Consider the following 12609-nt stretch of genomic DNA (forward strand, 5'->3'; position numbering starts at 1 on the left):
TCAGTATGCACTATTCAAGTATCGTGGAGGAAGTAGGACCTCCATCCACATCAGGTCTTTCTAACCATCATCCAGAGCTCCCAGGTCTCAGAGCACTAAGCTGTCCTTGGCTTCTCAACTCTGCCCTCCACTGACCCCCTCAATCTCCTCAGTCAAGTGCAGACCCTAGACACCCCTAGCAAAGGAAAACTGCTCCCCACCTAGCTACCATGCAGGGACTCAAAGCCAACACCTAAACTTTCTGTGTTCTGTGACCTAAGCCAGGCTCAGGTCCAGCTGGGAATGGGGGAGAAGATGAGGCACCCACATGCCTACCCTAAGCCCTGGGGACCCAGAAGCTTGTGAAATCCTATAAAATGTCTCTGTTACCTGGGATTACCCAGGAGGCTTTGAATCTGCTTTCAAGGGGCATGACCTCCCTTGCAGACACCATTCACAAGATGGCTGAGGGTAGTGACCAGCCCTTGAGAGGAAGCATTCATAGTTTCAGCATTTGTGCTCCACACCTTGCTCTGCTCTTTTCTGTTTTCTTGAAAATAAACATTAGCTGCCATATTAATGCATCCCTTTTCTCCTGAGCCTCTGTGTGTGTGTGATATGTGTGTGTGTGGTGTGTGGTGTGTGGTGTGTGGTGTGTGTGTGTGTGTGTGTGTGTGTGTGTATGTGTGTGTGTGTGGTGTGTGTGTGTGTGTCTGTGTGTGGTGTATGTGTGTGTGTGGGGTGGGGATGAACTCCTCCTTCAAATACTTTGGCCATGTGTGACTCATACCACACACTTTTACACAGAGAAGAAAGCCAACTTGGTTTCTAAGACATCTTTCAGAAAACATGTTTATAAATAAATAAATCTGAATTTCATAAAGAGATCCCTGCTATAAAAGTTAGAGGCATGTGTGTGAGAAGGCGACAGTGGGCTCTTCACATTTTACCTACATCTCTGCATATCTCCCTCTAAAATAAGGAGAAAAAGAAATTCTATGTGCTGTGCATCTGTATGTATGTATATATGTACACATAATATACCATGTGAATCTGTAAATATACTATGTTCAGATACACATGTGAATGCATAAGTAACATGCATTATAATACCCCCGGACTAACTGTAAATTGCCTGTGATTCTGGCTTCTCTGAAGGATGCATGCCAAAAAATCAAGTCAAAGCATCTACAAAGCAGTAGGAGTGAGTGTCCAGCAGTAAGATTGGCTGTGAACACAAAGATAGTCTAGCCACCAGCCATGGTGCCAGGTAAGGGGAGGGAAAGTCTCTCTCTCTCTCTCTCTCTCTCTCTCTCTCTCTCTCTCTCTCTCTCAACTACAGGTAGGGGGAGGGCTGGTGCCAAGTGATTAATGAAGTAATACATAGCAGGTGCCAGTCTGTATTAGAAGAAACTCCCTTCAGTGCTTAAACAGTAAGGCTAATTTCTAGAAACCCTCATCTCTATACACATGGACATTTGTAGAAGAGATAATGTTCAACTTACAAATACCCTGCGGGGCATATTCTGCACTCATCCCGGGCGTGGGGATTAGAGCTCCGTGTGCAGACCGAGGAGAGGACAGGCCCCTCCAGTGCAGAAGTTTATCTGTGAAAGAAACCCAGAGTCAAGCACCACCGCCATAAACAATGAGCATCGTAAACCACAGGATATCACATTTCCCTTCCATTAAAATAGATTAACATCATTACAGCAGCCTTGCAGATAGTACCAGGCCCAGGGCCCCAAACAAACCTCAGTGGAGAGCTGTTTCCCACCAGTTTCATTTTGTCTTTAATTTTGGTCTTTTTGGACAACAAGGAAGGGGTTGGTTTGAAGTATGAGGCAGGGGTTGTTTCTCGGGTCCCTTTGCTTATTTGTTGTTAGTTGATTGTTACAAGATCTATATAAGCAGCAAGGAGAAGATTGGTAATAACATGGATAGACCAGGGGAAAAGAGAATTTATCTGCAAGGCTGGCTTACATGCATCCACCAACTTTAGACAAACCCCATGCAAACAATCGGCTAATAGGAAATAAGGCTTGCGACCCACCCTCTCTTTCAGGGAATAGCACTCTTTAGCTTCCTCAGACTGCAGGTATCTAGGACTCAGGACTGCACTCTAGAGTCCTGTCAGTGCCTACCCCATGGAGGTAGGCCTCTCCACAATACAAAGCAATGAGCATGAAGGTTAGTCTTTTAATATTTAAATGACTTTGGACAAGACCCTTACATCCCTTCAGATGAAGGATAATGTGACAAAGTGACAAGGCAAAAAACAAACAAACAAACAAACAAAACAAACAAACAAAACAAAAAACCAGTATCCAGCAGCAGCATCAAACCTAAGGCCTATGCTCTGCATCCCACTGCGTGCCCTGAGGCAAGGCGAGTTCTCACCGAGTACGCATCACAGAGCCAGGTAAGCACCTTTAGCCCTGGGAATCCTGTGCTCCGTATTCATGTCCCCCAATACACCCCAGCTAACTGCCCCTGGAGAGGATGACCTTGTGGTGGAGGTCAGAGAAGCTGAGTTTGATGGTGAATGAGTAGGGCAAATAATAGTAACAGTACTGGGAAGCGTTGCCAGTGAGCAGGTGTAGGAGAGTTTCCTCCACTGTGGGTCACAGCCCTACATGGGCTCAAATAACTAACACTGAGAACTCACTTCTCATAAATGCTTAGTTCAGAGTGGCAGAAGAATGTCGAAGGTTGTTGTCTCAGAAGTAGTTGGAAGTTGCCCAGTGTTTCGTGTTGCTGCAGTCTTGGTTCCAAAACACAGCATGTGCATGTCACACTGTGCATGGCCATTCAGGCCTCGAAGCACCAGGAGCACTGCCTTGCTGACCCAGGCTCCACAGTGTTGTATGCTCTTAGCTGCAGAATTTTTGCTGCACACAGAGTCGTCTCCTCTTATGGAAATGGAATGGCTTAGTCACAGAAAACAAAGACCCCACACTTTCCCACTGCCATTCTTCAGTATGGCAAATTAGTTTGTCTTTGGATTATATGGCGATACATAGAATATTTTATTTTAAAACATTACTTGAATCACTAACTTTTGAGTTTCAGAAGAAAAAACAAACGACTTAGAATTAGTCTTTAAATTAGTTCAGAATCCCCAGCGTCTTGTGAAACAGTCATAAACACACTTCTGCCACTTTGAACTACATATTTATAAGAAGTTGGTTCTCAATATTAGTGATTATAAAATCAAAATATCAATGAACTCTGAAAAACTCTGAGATGCTCTCCATCCTGTAGTACCAAATACTAAGCCAAGAGTTCATTATTTATGTAAAAATAAACACACCCATCCATCTTATTAGTATGCAAATTTGCATTAGCCGTTAGTAAATGTTAAGATTATATACATAACAAATAATTGCGTAAAAATAATTTCTTTGTAATGTATCTTAAGTAAATTTGATTTGTACATTTGTTTTATGCAAGTGCATACTGAGTCGTTTGAAAACTTAGGTGAAAAGCAGTCACAAGTGGAAAAGTTTAAGAAATGCATTGTGATCTCATTATACACATGTTACCAAGTGAGAGGCAGGACTGCAGGACCAGACTCCCTTTTATGAGGAACCTGACGGATAACAACAGCCTGAAGAAGAAACCTGCTATTGCTGTGCTGAAATGGAGACGTACCAAGCCTAGGACCAAGTGGTTCTCAACCTGTAGGCCGAGACCCCTGGGGTAGGAAGTTGAGTTACCCTTTCATAGGTCACATATCAGATATCCTTCATTATCAGATACTTACACTGCAATTCATATTAGTAGCAAAATTACAGTTATGATGTAACGATGAAAATAATTTATGGTTCGGGTCACCACAACGTGAGGAACTGTAATAAATAAAGAGTCACAGCATTCGGAAGGTTGGAAACCTCTGCCTTAGACCATCTATGAAGACACTGTCTCCTCTCAGACCAAAGCCCAAATAAAACCACAAAAAGGAACCTGTAACTGTGGGAGACTTGGTTCAAGAAACAAATATGTGTCCCTTTTGTTGTTTGTGCTAAATTGGGAGTGAGGTTTAAAAGAAAATCAGCTGCCAGCTAAGTTCTTGAAGCTCTCAGGAGAAACCTGAGAATCCACTCTTGCACCTGTTCTTGTCTCAGCCAGCTTCTCTGTGGCAGAGCATGAAATTCTTTTCTCAGAAAACCACACACCTGAGGTATTTCCGTGACCCCAGCACAAAAGCAACAAGGTCCTTGAACCCCTGCATGGGGAGAGTCCAAATTCAAACTCCCTGCCACGTTGGGGAGAGACCTTAACTCCAGTACCTCCAACAAGAAAGGCGAGAGCTGTTAGACAAATTCCAGCTTGATGGTGCACATGCGCTGCTAGATGCCTGCTAACCTGTTAGCAAGAAACAAGGTAATTTCAGAGCAGCAAGGACCAGTGAGGTCTCAGTGACCAAAGCATGCGAGTATCCACATTGAGTTTCTTTGGAGTTTTGTTCTTGGCGTTGTATGAAACCTCAGTGTTCACACCCATCTGTGTCTTTATTTTACAGATAGGAGACTAGGGGCTTGACAGTACAGGTCTTGCCCGTGGTCCTGTGCATAGTCATAACACAGTTAAGACCTGATTTAGTTCCCAGATTTCAATGTGTGTTCCCCCTTCTCTGTTCCCTCTGCTGTGGTCTTCACTTGCTGGGAAGTGCCCATAAAGAAGGTTCTCTTGGGCCAGAGAGATAGCCCAGTGAGTATAAATGTGCTTGTTGCCAAGCCTGAGAACCTGAATTCAGTCTCAGAACTGACTCCCACAAGTTGTTCTCAGATCTCCATATGTCATGACACATGTGCAGCCCTCCCCACCCCCAACCCGTACCAAAATTACAAAATACTAATTTTCCAAAAGAAAAGCAAGTCCTCGTTCTTCTAACTCACTGGGCAGAATTACCAACCTCTACTGGTACGGGTCAGCCTAGCTTTGTGGCAAGGCGTTCGGAAGGCCTAAGGACACTGACCCCCAGTGTTCTGAACCGGAACACAGTACCTGCTCTGCAGCAAGAGCCTGTGACCAACCACCCTGCTATCACATCCTCTACCTCTTCTTCCTTGGCAGACAAACCAGTTCAGGGGAAACAAAGTAGTGCCCCTAGTCAGTAATTGTTTTTAGAAAACAGCACAGGGTCACGGTCATCATGACAGAGACAAGGGGCTGGGGACAGCCTGAATGTCCTCTCCAGGAAGAGAGTCAAGTGGCTCTGCTGCTTCTTACACTAAAACCACCCTTTAATGTTCTCCCTAGCAAGGATAATCGACATCCCACACGAACTGGAAATGCTAAATTGTTAATAGCCTCCCTAGGGTTTAACTTCTTGCTATGATGCCTTGAGTTGTTTCATCACAGCTTAGGCAAAGTAAAGTGTCACAATTAATGCTTCTGAACATCAACTCAAGAGCCGTTCTGCCTTCCCTGGAAGAGCAGGAGCACTGAGCTGGCTGAGGACTCCTCCTTTCCAGCCTCCTCTCCCCAGGGAGGAGTGGGCTCCTTAGCTGTCTGGGAAATGATGATGTATTAAGTCTTGCTTTGTTTCTTTGTAGGTGCTCTTAGTGAATGGTTCCTAAGTGCAGACCCAGACCCAGTACCAGCTTCATCGTGGAGCTTGTTGGAAATGTAGATTCTTTGGACTGACCTCAAAGTCATCAGATCAGAAGCTGCACAGGGTGGAGGAATGTCTACCTTAAGCAGCCATCAGTCTAATGCAACTTAACACAAAATACAGAGTAGGTAGGAAACCAAAAGCTTTGACAGTCATAAGCAGAGAGACCCACGGACCATGAGATTGTCCCTTCCATGACCCTACTCTTTTAGGATTAAGAGACAAACTCAGGGGAATTCCTAAAGGTCCTTCCGTGGAGTTCAAAGTTCTAGTCTATCCTGTGTCCATCCATCACTCATCTAATTGGTCCAAGTTCCTTACCAAGTAAGAAGCCTGCATGAGACAACATTCCAGTTATCATCCGTCAGGCAGACAGGAGTTTTCAAGTGCTTCCTACAGCAGCGGTGGTGACCTGCCACGCAGACACAGGTAAGACTGGACTTGCCTTCCTCTTTCCAGACTCTCTTGTGTGGTGTATCAACTTTTTCTGAAAGTTCCTAAATGCTTCCTGCTCCTTGAGTAGAAGGCTTTTCAAACTGTCTCTTCAAAAAGTTCCCTTTAAGGCCCTTGTGGAGTCTTACAGATGGCTTACATATTGTTAGGTTGTAAAGTTTTCTTATGACTGAATAAAAAATAATGATTTATTTTCCAGATCCCAAAGCAACAATTGGAAGTGATTCTGACTGAATGTTATATATTGGTCACTTTGCATTTCTATAGTCATTGGATATTAACTTTTCACAAGGTTATCCTCAGCGAAATCCTCTCAAATTGAAAATTATTAAATTAAGAACATCTCAAAGATTTCTTGACTGCTACCATGCTGCTTGCTTCTGCAGCTAAGCAGTGGGCATGTAATACAGCCAGCCACATGGCTGTCTGCTCCTCACCGAGCAACAGCACGTGGGAACAGCTAAGTCCAGCCACATGGCTGTCTGCTCATCAATCACCGAGCAACAGCACGTGGGAACAGCTAAGCCTGAGCATCATTTCCAACACACTTCATCAGTGCTTCAGGATCAGAGCATCGGCCTGAGGATGTGACTCAGTGCTGGAGCACTTGGCTAGTCTGGATGTATAAGACCCTGGGTTTGACCCCCTGCCCAGCAAGCCCCCCTCAAGTAATATTATAATAAAAATCCCAGTCCTCTTTCCAGAATACATGAAGTCTGCTGTTCTCTAAAATGTGTGTGGGTATCTTCCTCTTAACTGTACACATGTAGCTGACTGTGCCTCCAAGTGAGAAGCCTGGAGAGCTATGCTCTCTCTTCTTACATCCTCCATAAGAGAGTGCATGACAAACCACTGTGAGAGGTAATGGCCAGAACACAGAACAGTCCTTTCAGCTCCACAATCCTCCAGTCTTCCCTTCTCCTAGAAAGTAGTCTAAGTCTAGAACCTTCTTTATCTAACTGAAAATCAAACCCAGCCCTTAAATATGCTTCGTGGTCAGCTACTTCTAGCTCCTGACCTGCATTTTACACTGGCTACCATTTCCTTCTAAAGCCTCTGATTTACCAGTGCATTCTAGAACAGATCAGGCCACGTCCTGAGCTGTGTTCACTTGGATTGAACACATGGCAGCTATGTCACTGCATGAAGAACTCCTAATTATCATTCTGAGATTGCCAAGGTCTGCTGCTTTTGGCTCTGGAATGGGTGTTTTACCCTTTGTTTCTTTTTCCCCACTGGCTGAGGTCTTACTAAGTCAAAGTGATCTTTGTTTTGTTCATTCTTATTTTTGTTTTTGAGGCAGAGTCTCACTATGTAGCCCTAGCTGTCCTGGAACTTGCGACGTAGACCAGACTGCCCTCTGCCTCATAGAAACTGGCCTGCCTCTGCATCCTAAATGCTAGGATTGAATTATTGCACCACCACATCCGGTGAGTCTCTTAAAAGCCATCCTGCAAATGCAGAAGCGAGAACACATCCTGCATGCTACCTTCTGGGATGTCCCTCTTTGAAGCTTGGTGGTCCTTACAGTATTTGATGCTACACAGCGGCTTGATTGCACCACTCCGTTAAGTCTCTACTTTTTATTTCTATGCCCAATTCTCCTCTTTCAGACCTGTGATTATCCAAACAGGCTGCTAATGTCTCCTTTTCAGAGGTCTTGTGCTAGGCCTCCTCTCAACAAGGAAGAAGGACAAGATGCCATCTTCCATGCCCCCTTATCTATAAAAATGCAAGCTACCAATCTGTCAGGCCTAAACAAAATTTTTTGCAATCTGTGTCTTTAACATAAGCAAAGCATATAATTCAAAAAAAAAAAAAAGGAAGAACTTGCTTTTCTGAAGAATAACTAACCAGAGAAACATTGTGTTCCATCTCTGTGTTGAAATGCAGATTTCCCACTAAAAGGCAAATCTTTCATTTCAAAAGGTTGAATAGGATGGTTCTTAAAAAAAGAATTCCAGCTGGTTAAATTTAGGGTGTTGAAAAAAGTTCACTCCAATAATATTCTTTGGCTCTGGGCCCGAAGTATTTTCACTTGATCGTGAATTAGATAAATTTTATTACACTTTATGCTTTTGCCTTAGAATAGTGGGGCTTTTTGAGGAGACTGTAAGGGCAGTTGAATAAAGAGACAAATTGTCTTACAATGATGTTTTTTTGATTGTTTAACCATGTATCTCCCTATGCAGAAATGTGTGTTTCAGGATATGTTCCCTTCGTTCATTCTTACATATTTACCAAATGCCCACAATGCCCAAAGCTATGGTCTGGCTTCTGTGGGCATACAAAGAAAACTCAGTGTGTCCTGCAGAGCCTGCATACAGCACAGAAGATAAAGCCTGAGCAGAAGCTGCCCCACTCTCAGCACAGAAACCATGTCCTAAGAAAGGCACAGACTGTGAAACCCAAAGGGAGAAAAGTTCTTGTGGCATATCAGCATCCACAGGCGTCAGGGTCCCAAATTTGCAGCTGCTCAAATCCTTCCTATACAGTAGCATAATATTTGCACATAGTATGGACATTCTTCCATATTCTTAAATCATCTCTTAAAATGTTGCCAATGATTAAGAAAAGAGCTGTACTGCTTGGGGAATAATGGCAAGAAAAATCAGTACATGTTCAGGATAGATGCAGTTTTTAAGAGCACTTTTAATCTGACATTGGAAGAATCTTTGGATACAGAAGCCACTGGACTGAGATTCCTGGGTGTCTTTCACTTTGGAAGAAAGAAGGGGGGCCTTGGGCAAGAGGTTGACTTATAAGATAGACTTGTAAAGTCCAGAGAAAAGCAAGAATAAGATGGTGGGGCTCTGCAGAAGGCAGCTTCATGGCACCTAGAGCAAAGGACTCACTAGACAGCTGCACTCAAGCTAAAATACTGCACAGCCGTTCATCCGGGCGACAGCAGTGGGTTTGGTCATCCAAATGTGACATCTTTAGCTCCATCCTTTGAAATACCACGTTTTCTTAAAATAAGGGACAGGCCCATGTGGAGTGCTTTCAAACTCCCAGAAAGCTCACCTGTCCTGTTTGCCTCACTCCCACCCCAACCTGAAGTTCTCTTCTAACAGCAGTGGGTGGTCTGCTAAAGTGACTGCTTTATTCCCGAGGCAGACAAGCCAAGTGCTGACAGCCATGTTCTTCTCTGAAGCCATTGCCTCCCCAGCTTAAGTAATCTATTTCAGATGTCTCGGTGCCAGTTTAAGATGGCCTTGTACTTGTTGAACCATTTTTAACAAACAACCGTGGAGAAATGATGAGATTTCCCTACACTTCCTTGTGTCTTCCATCATCAACATGGTCTCCCTCCAAACTTACCCTTTCTTCTCTTGGAACCCATGGGGAGGGGAGCCAAAGCAGGGGTCTTTGATGACCACTGGAGGACTTTATTTGAGGATTGTAGATGTGTGACTCTATTGAATGCATTTCCCAGGTTGCTTGTTTCTGTAAATGGAGATGACTTTAAACGTCGTTTGGGAACGACGTTTAAAGATGCTAACAATGACACTGCAAGGTTTGTGAAGACTGTGACTCCTGTAATCCTAGCCCTCCGAAAGCTGATGTAGGAGGATGGGGAATTTGAAGCTAGCCTAGGCTACATAATGAGTTCTAGGCCAGTCTGAGCTTATAAGATTTAGGCTTTAGAAAAAAAAAAAGATTCCTTTAGTCAATGCACCGAGTCTTACCACAGCCTGTCCGTGGATTCTTCTCTTGCTGGAACAAAGCCAGGAACCTTAGTGCTTCAGTCCTAGCTCTGCAACTCCCCAGCTATTTCTCACTTTGAATAAATCCCATCCATTTCTCACTTTGAATAAATCCCATCCTCTTTCTGGCACTAAGTCTTCTCAACTTTAAAAAGAAGACTGGATCAACTGAGTGACTGCTCTCTGCTTCCCACGCCTGTCCAAGACTCCTTGCAGCCATGGTAGCAGCTGGCTGCTGGGTCCTACGGGACACTGTGGGCTTCATGACCAAGCTAATTTGCAGAGAAAGTGACCCTGGTTTTCAGCCTCTGTGGGCACAGATTTGCAAAGTTCACCCTCTGCAGGACAAAGAGGGAAGCCAGAGAAGTGAGTCCTGAGCCAATGAGAGGTGAGGTCAGAAAACCAGGAAGAAACTTCTCACATACCCAGGCGAAATGTCAAGGGAAAAGGTCCCTGTGGCTCATGCCAGGACAGTGGCCGAGCAAGGGCTACAGGCAGAGCCTGCACCATTGCTCAGTGAAGCGTGCACTGTCTCTCCCCAGCCACCTTCAACAGGGTGGCAAGGCCCAGGTGCCCTGTAGTTCCTGCCCTCAATCAGCATGGAAAACCAGAATGGAAAACCAATTTGTATAAACTGAATCACATCAGCGAACAGATACAACTTCAGAAGTTTCCCCACTCTACTGGGATCACCAAAACTTGACAGGGCTTCTAACATTCTACCTTTTACATGTGCACCTCCCCCCTGCAAACATCCCCTCTGTCAAGGAGCTAATGATCTATAAACAAACACTTTAAATTCAGTGGGGAGCACACTAGTGAAGAAACCCTGCTGAGAAACCTTTGGAAAAGTTAACAATCTTTACTTAATGAGAAAAATTACCCTTTATCAGTTAAAAGTGATGGAATCTTGGTTGTGTGTTGGACCTTCTGGAAGTTGGGCAAAATTGCTGTCAGTGCCCATGGGAGCAGACCTAAAAGCAGCCCCGAGCATGGTTCTTGTTGTAGTCAGTTGGTCTAGCCTCACAGAAATACGCTCATAAATATCCTACCCCCAAAACATGAATAGGAGGGTAGGAAACTGTTGTCTTGGTCACCTGGAAGCCTTTAGAGCCACACCCCCAGTGAAGTATTAAATGCTAGAGCGGTGGATAGCCATTTCCAGCTGAGCTGAGGAGAAAGTATCTGGGCTGTGAGATCCAGGAAAATAGTCATTTGTTTAGAAACCATTTAGTTCTGATAATACCTGCCAAGGCAGAGGAGGGTTCGTCCATCAAAGCCAGCAAACCACACAACTTCCCAACTCCTCTGAAGAGACCCACCCTAGCCTCTTTATCTGTGTCAACTCAAACAAATGTTTGTATACCTCTGTGTCCCCATTTAATGAGCCTTGTGAAAATGCAGAATAAGCTAAAAGAACAAACTTGCTTTTTCAAGGGTGACAAGGGAGAGACCATGGACCATACATGTTAAGGGCCCAGTCAACACAACCCAGCTGGCTGGGGAAATTTCTAGGCTACACTCCAGGACTGAGCTGAACAACTCTTTAAAGGAGGTGGGGTTCAAAGAATGGAAGACCCCCAAGAAGAATCAGGCAGGCATCCTGCACAGGGTCAGAATACCAGTCTTCAAAGCTGGTCCCTTTCAGGAAAGTGTGTGTCCTGGCCCCTGTATGCTGTTTGAGTACTGCGGTCAAGGCTGGACCTCAGACCCCTGTTCACCTTCTGAGCACATGACTCCTCACCATTTACCTCAAGACCTCAAGATGGACCACAGCAAACTGCACGACCCTGTCAGACACTGAAGTTGCTTGGCTTGCACTTCAGGAGAAATGGGAAAAGGCCAGCACTGAATTGAATATTCTGTGATATTCTTGTCAAGAGGTTCCAAGAACCAGATCTGGCCATTCTCTAGAATTAAAATCTCTTATGCCCCATGGTTAACAGAGAGCCACTCAGAAATTACCACAGCTAATTTAAGGAGTCAAAGCTCCAAAGGCAAGGAAAATGGTCTAGCAGGTCAGGTTCTGACATTTCCTTGGGATCAGAACTAGGCCGCCCTTTCGCCTGAGGCAAGGCTCAATCTAGGAGGTTCTACTGTGAGGCGGGGCCTTCTCCAGTGACAGCTCGTCCTTTGAGATCAGGCCTCTGCTCTGGACAGGCAGCAGCCACTGTGCTGCCTCAATCCCTCAGCACTTTGGCACAGCCAAGGCACAGGGGCAGCCCTAACCTCTCTCATAGAACAATAGGCCTGTTTTCTTAGCTTCTTGGTTATTTTCCTCACTTTTTATCCAACTTCAAATCCTTCTCTTCTACAACTGACCAATCCAAAAAGCAGTCCCTGGGCAAAAGGGAGAATTGGACCGGTACAGGTCAGTCACCTCAGAGGTGGGGTTCTGTTGGCTCTTCTGAGGCTTACTGATTCTGCTGATGCAGAGGGAGGGGTACCTACAATACCCAATACCTGCAAAGCCCTCACACTAAGACTAGACATGCATCTACTCCATTTCCACGCCCTAGAAACATCCACATGGGAACTGGAGTGTGGAATAGAGAATCTGTTGGCCATAGCACTAAGGTGAGCTTGTGGGATCGCACAGGCCAATATTTAAAACTCTGCAACTGCTTGGGGAGAGGTTCTCCAGAAATGCTCTGGTTCCATGCCATCCCAACCTCGAGGCCCCAGTGTCAAGACCCCTCAACTCTGCTCTGCATGTCAAACACTGCACTCTCCCTTAACAAGCCCCTCAGGCTGAAATCCCTTTTCTTCCGTTCCTCAACCTTCAACTGCCAAGTAGAAAGCCCCCTGTCACAGAGCCACAGATCTCTGCCGCCATGGCACTCAAACCTT

General features: G+C 44.9%; 1 protein-coding gene across 11 annotated transcripts in view; it reads right to left on the reverse strand.

The window, feature by feature from the left end:
- Bcl11a (BCL11 transcription factor A) overlaps positions 1-12609 on the reverse strand; it is a 95286-nt gene that overhangs the window by 13588 nt on the left and 69089 nt on the right. For all 11 annotated transcript variants that reach the window (XM_029483868.2, XM_085829065.1, XM_021176053.3 and 8 more), the window contains one exon: positions 1485-1586. In XM_029483868.2, coding sequence (XP_029339728.1) covers positions 1485-1586 — 102 coding nt within the window. The remainder of the gene's footprint in view (positions 1-1484; positions 1587-12609) is intronic.

Source organism: Mus caroli, unplaced genomic scaffold (genome assembly GCF_978045245.1).
Source record: "Mus caroli unplaced genomic scaffold, Mus_caroli_1 scaffold_13, whole genome shotgun sequence".
NCBI lineage: Eukaryota > Metazoa > Chordata > Mammalia > Rodentia > Muridae > Mus > Mus caroli.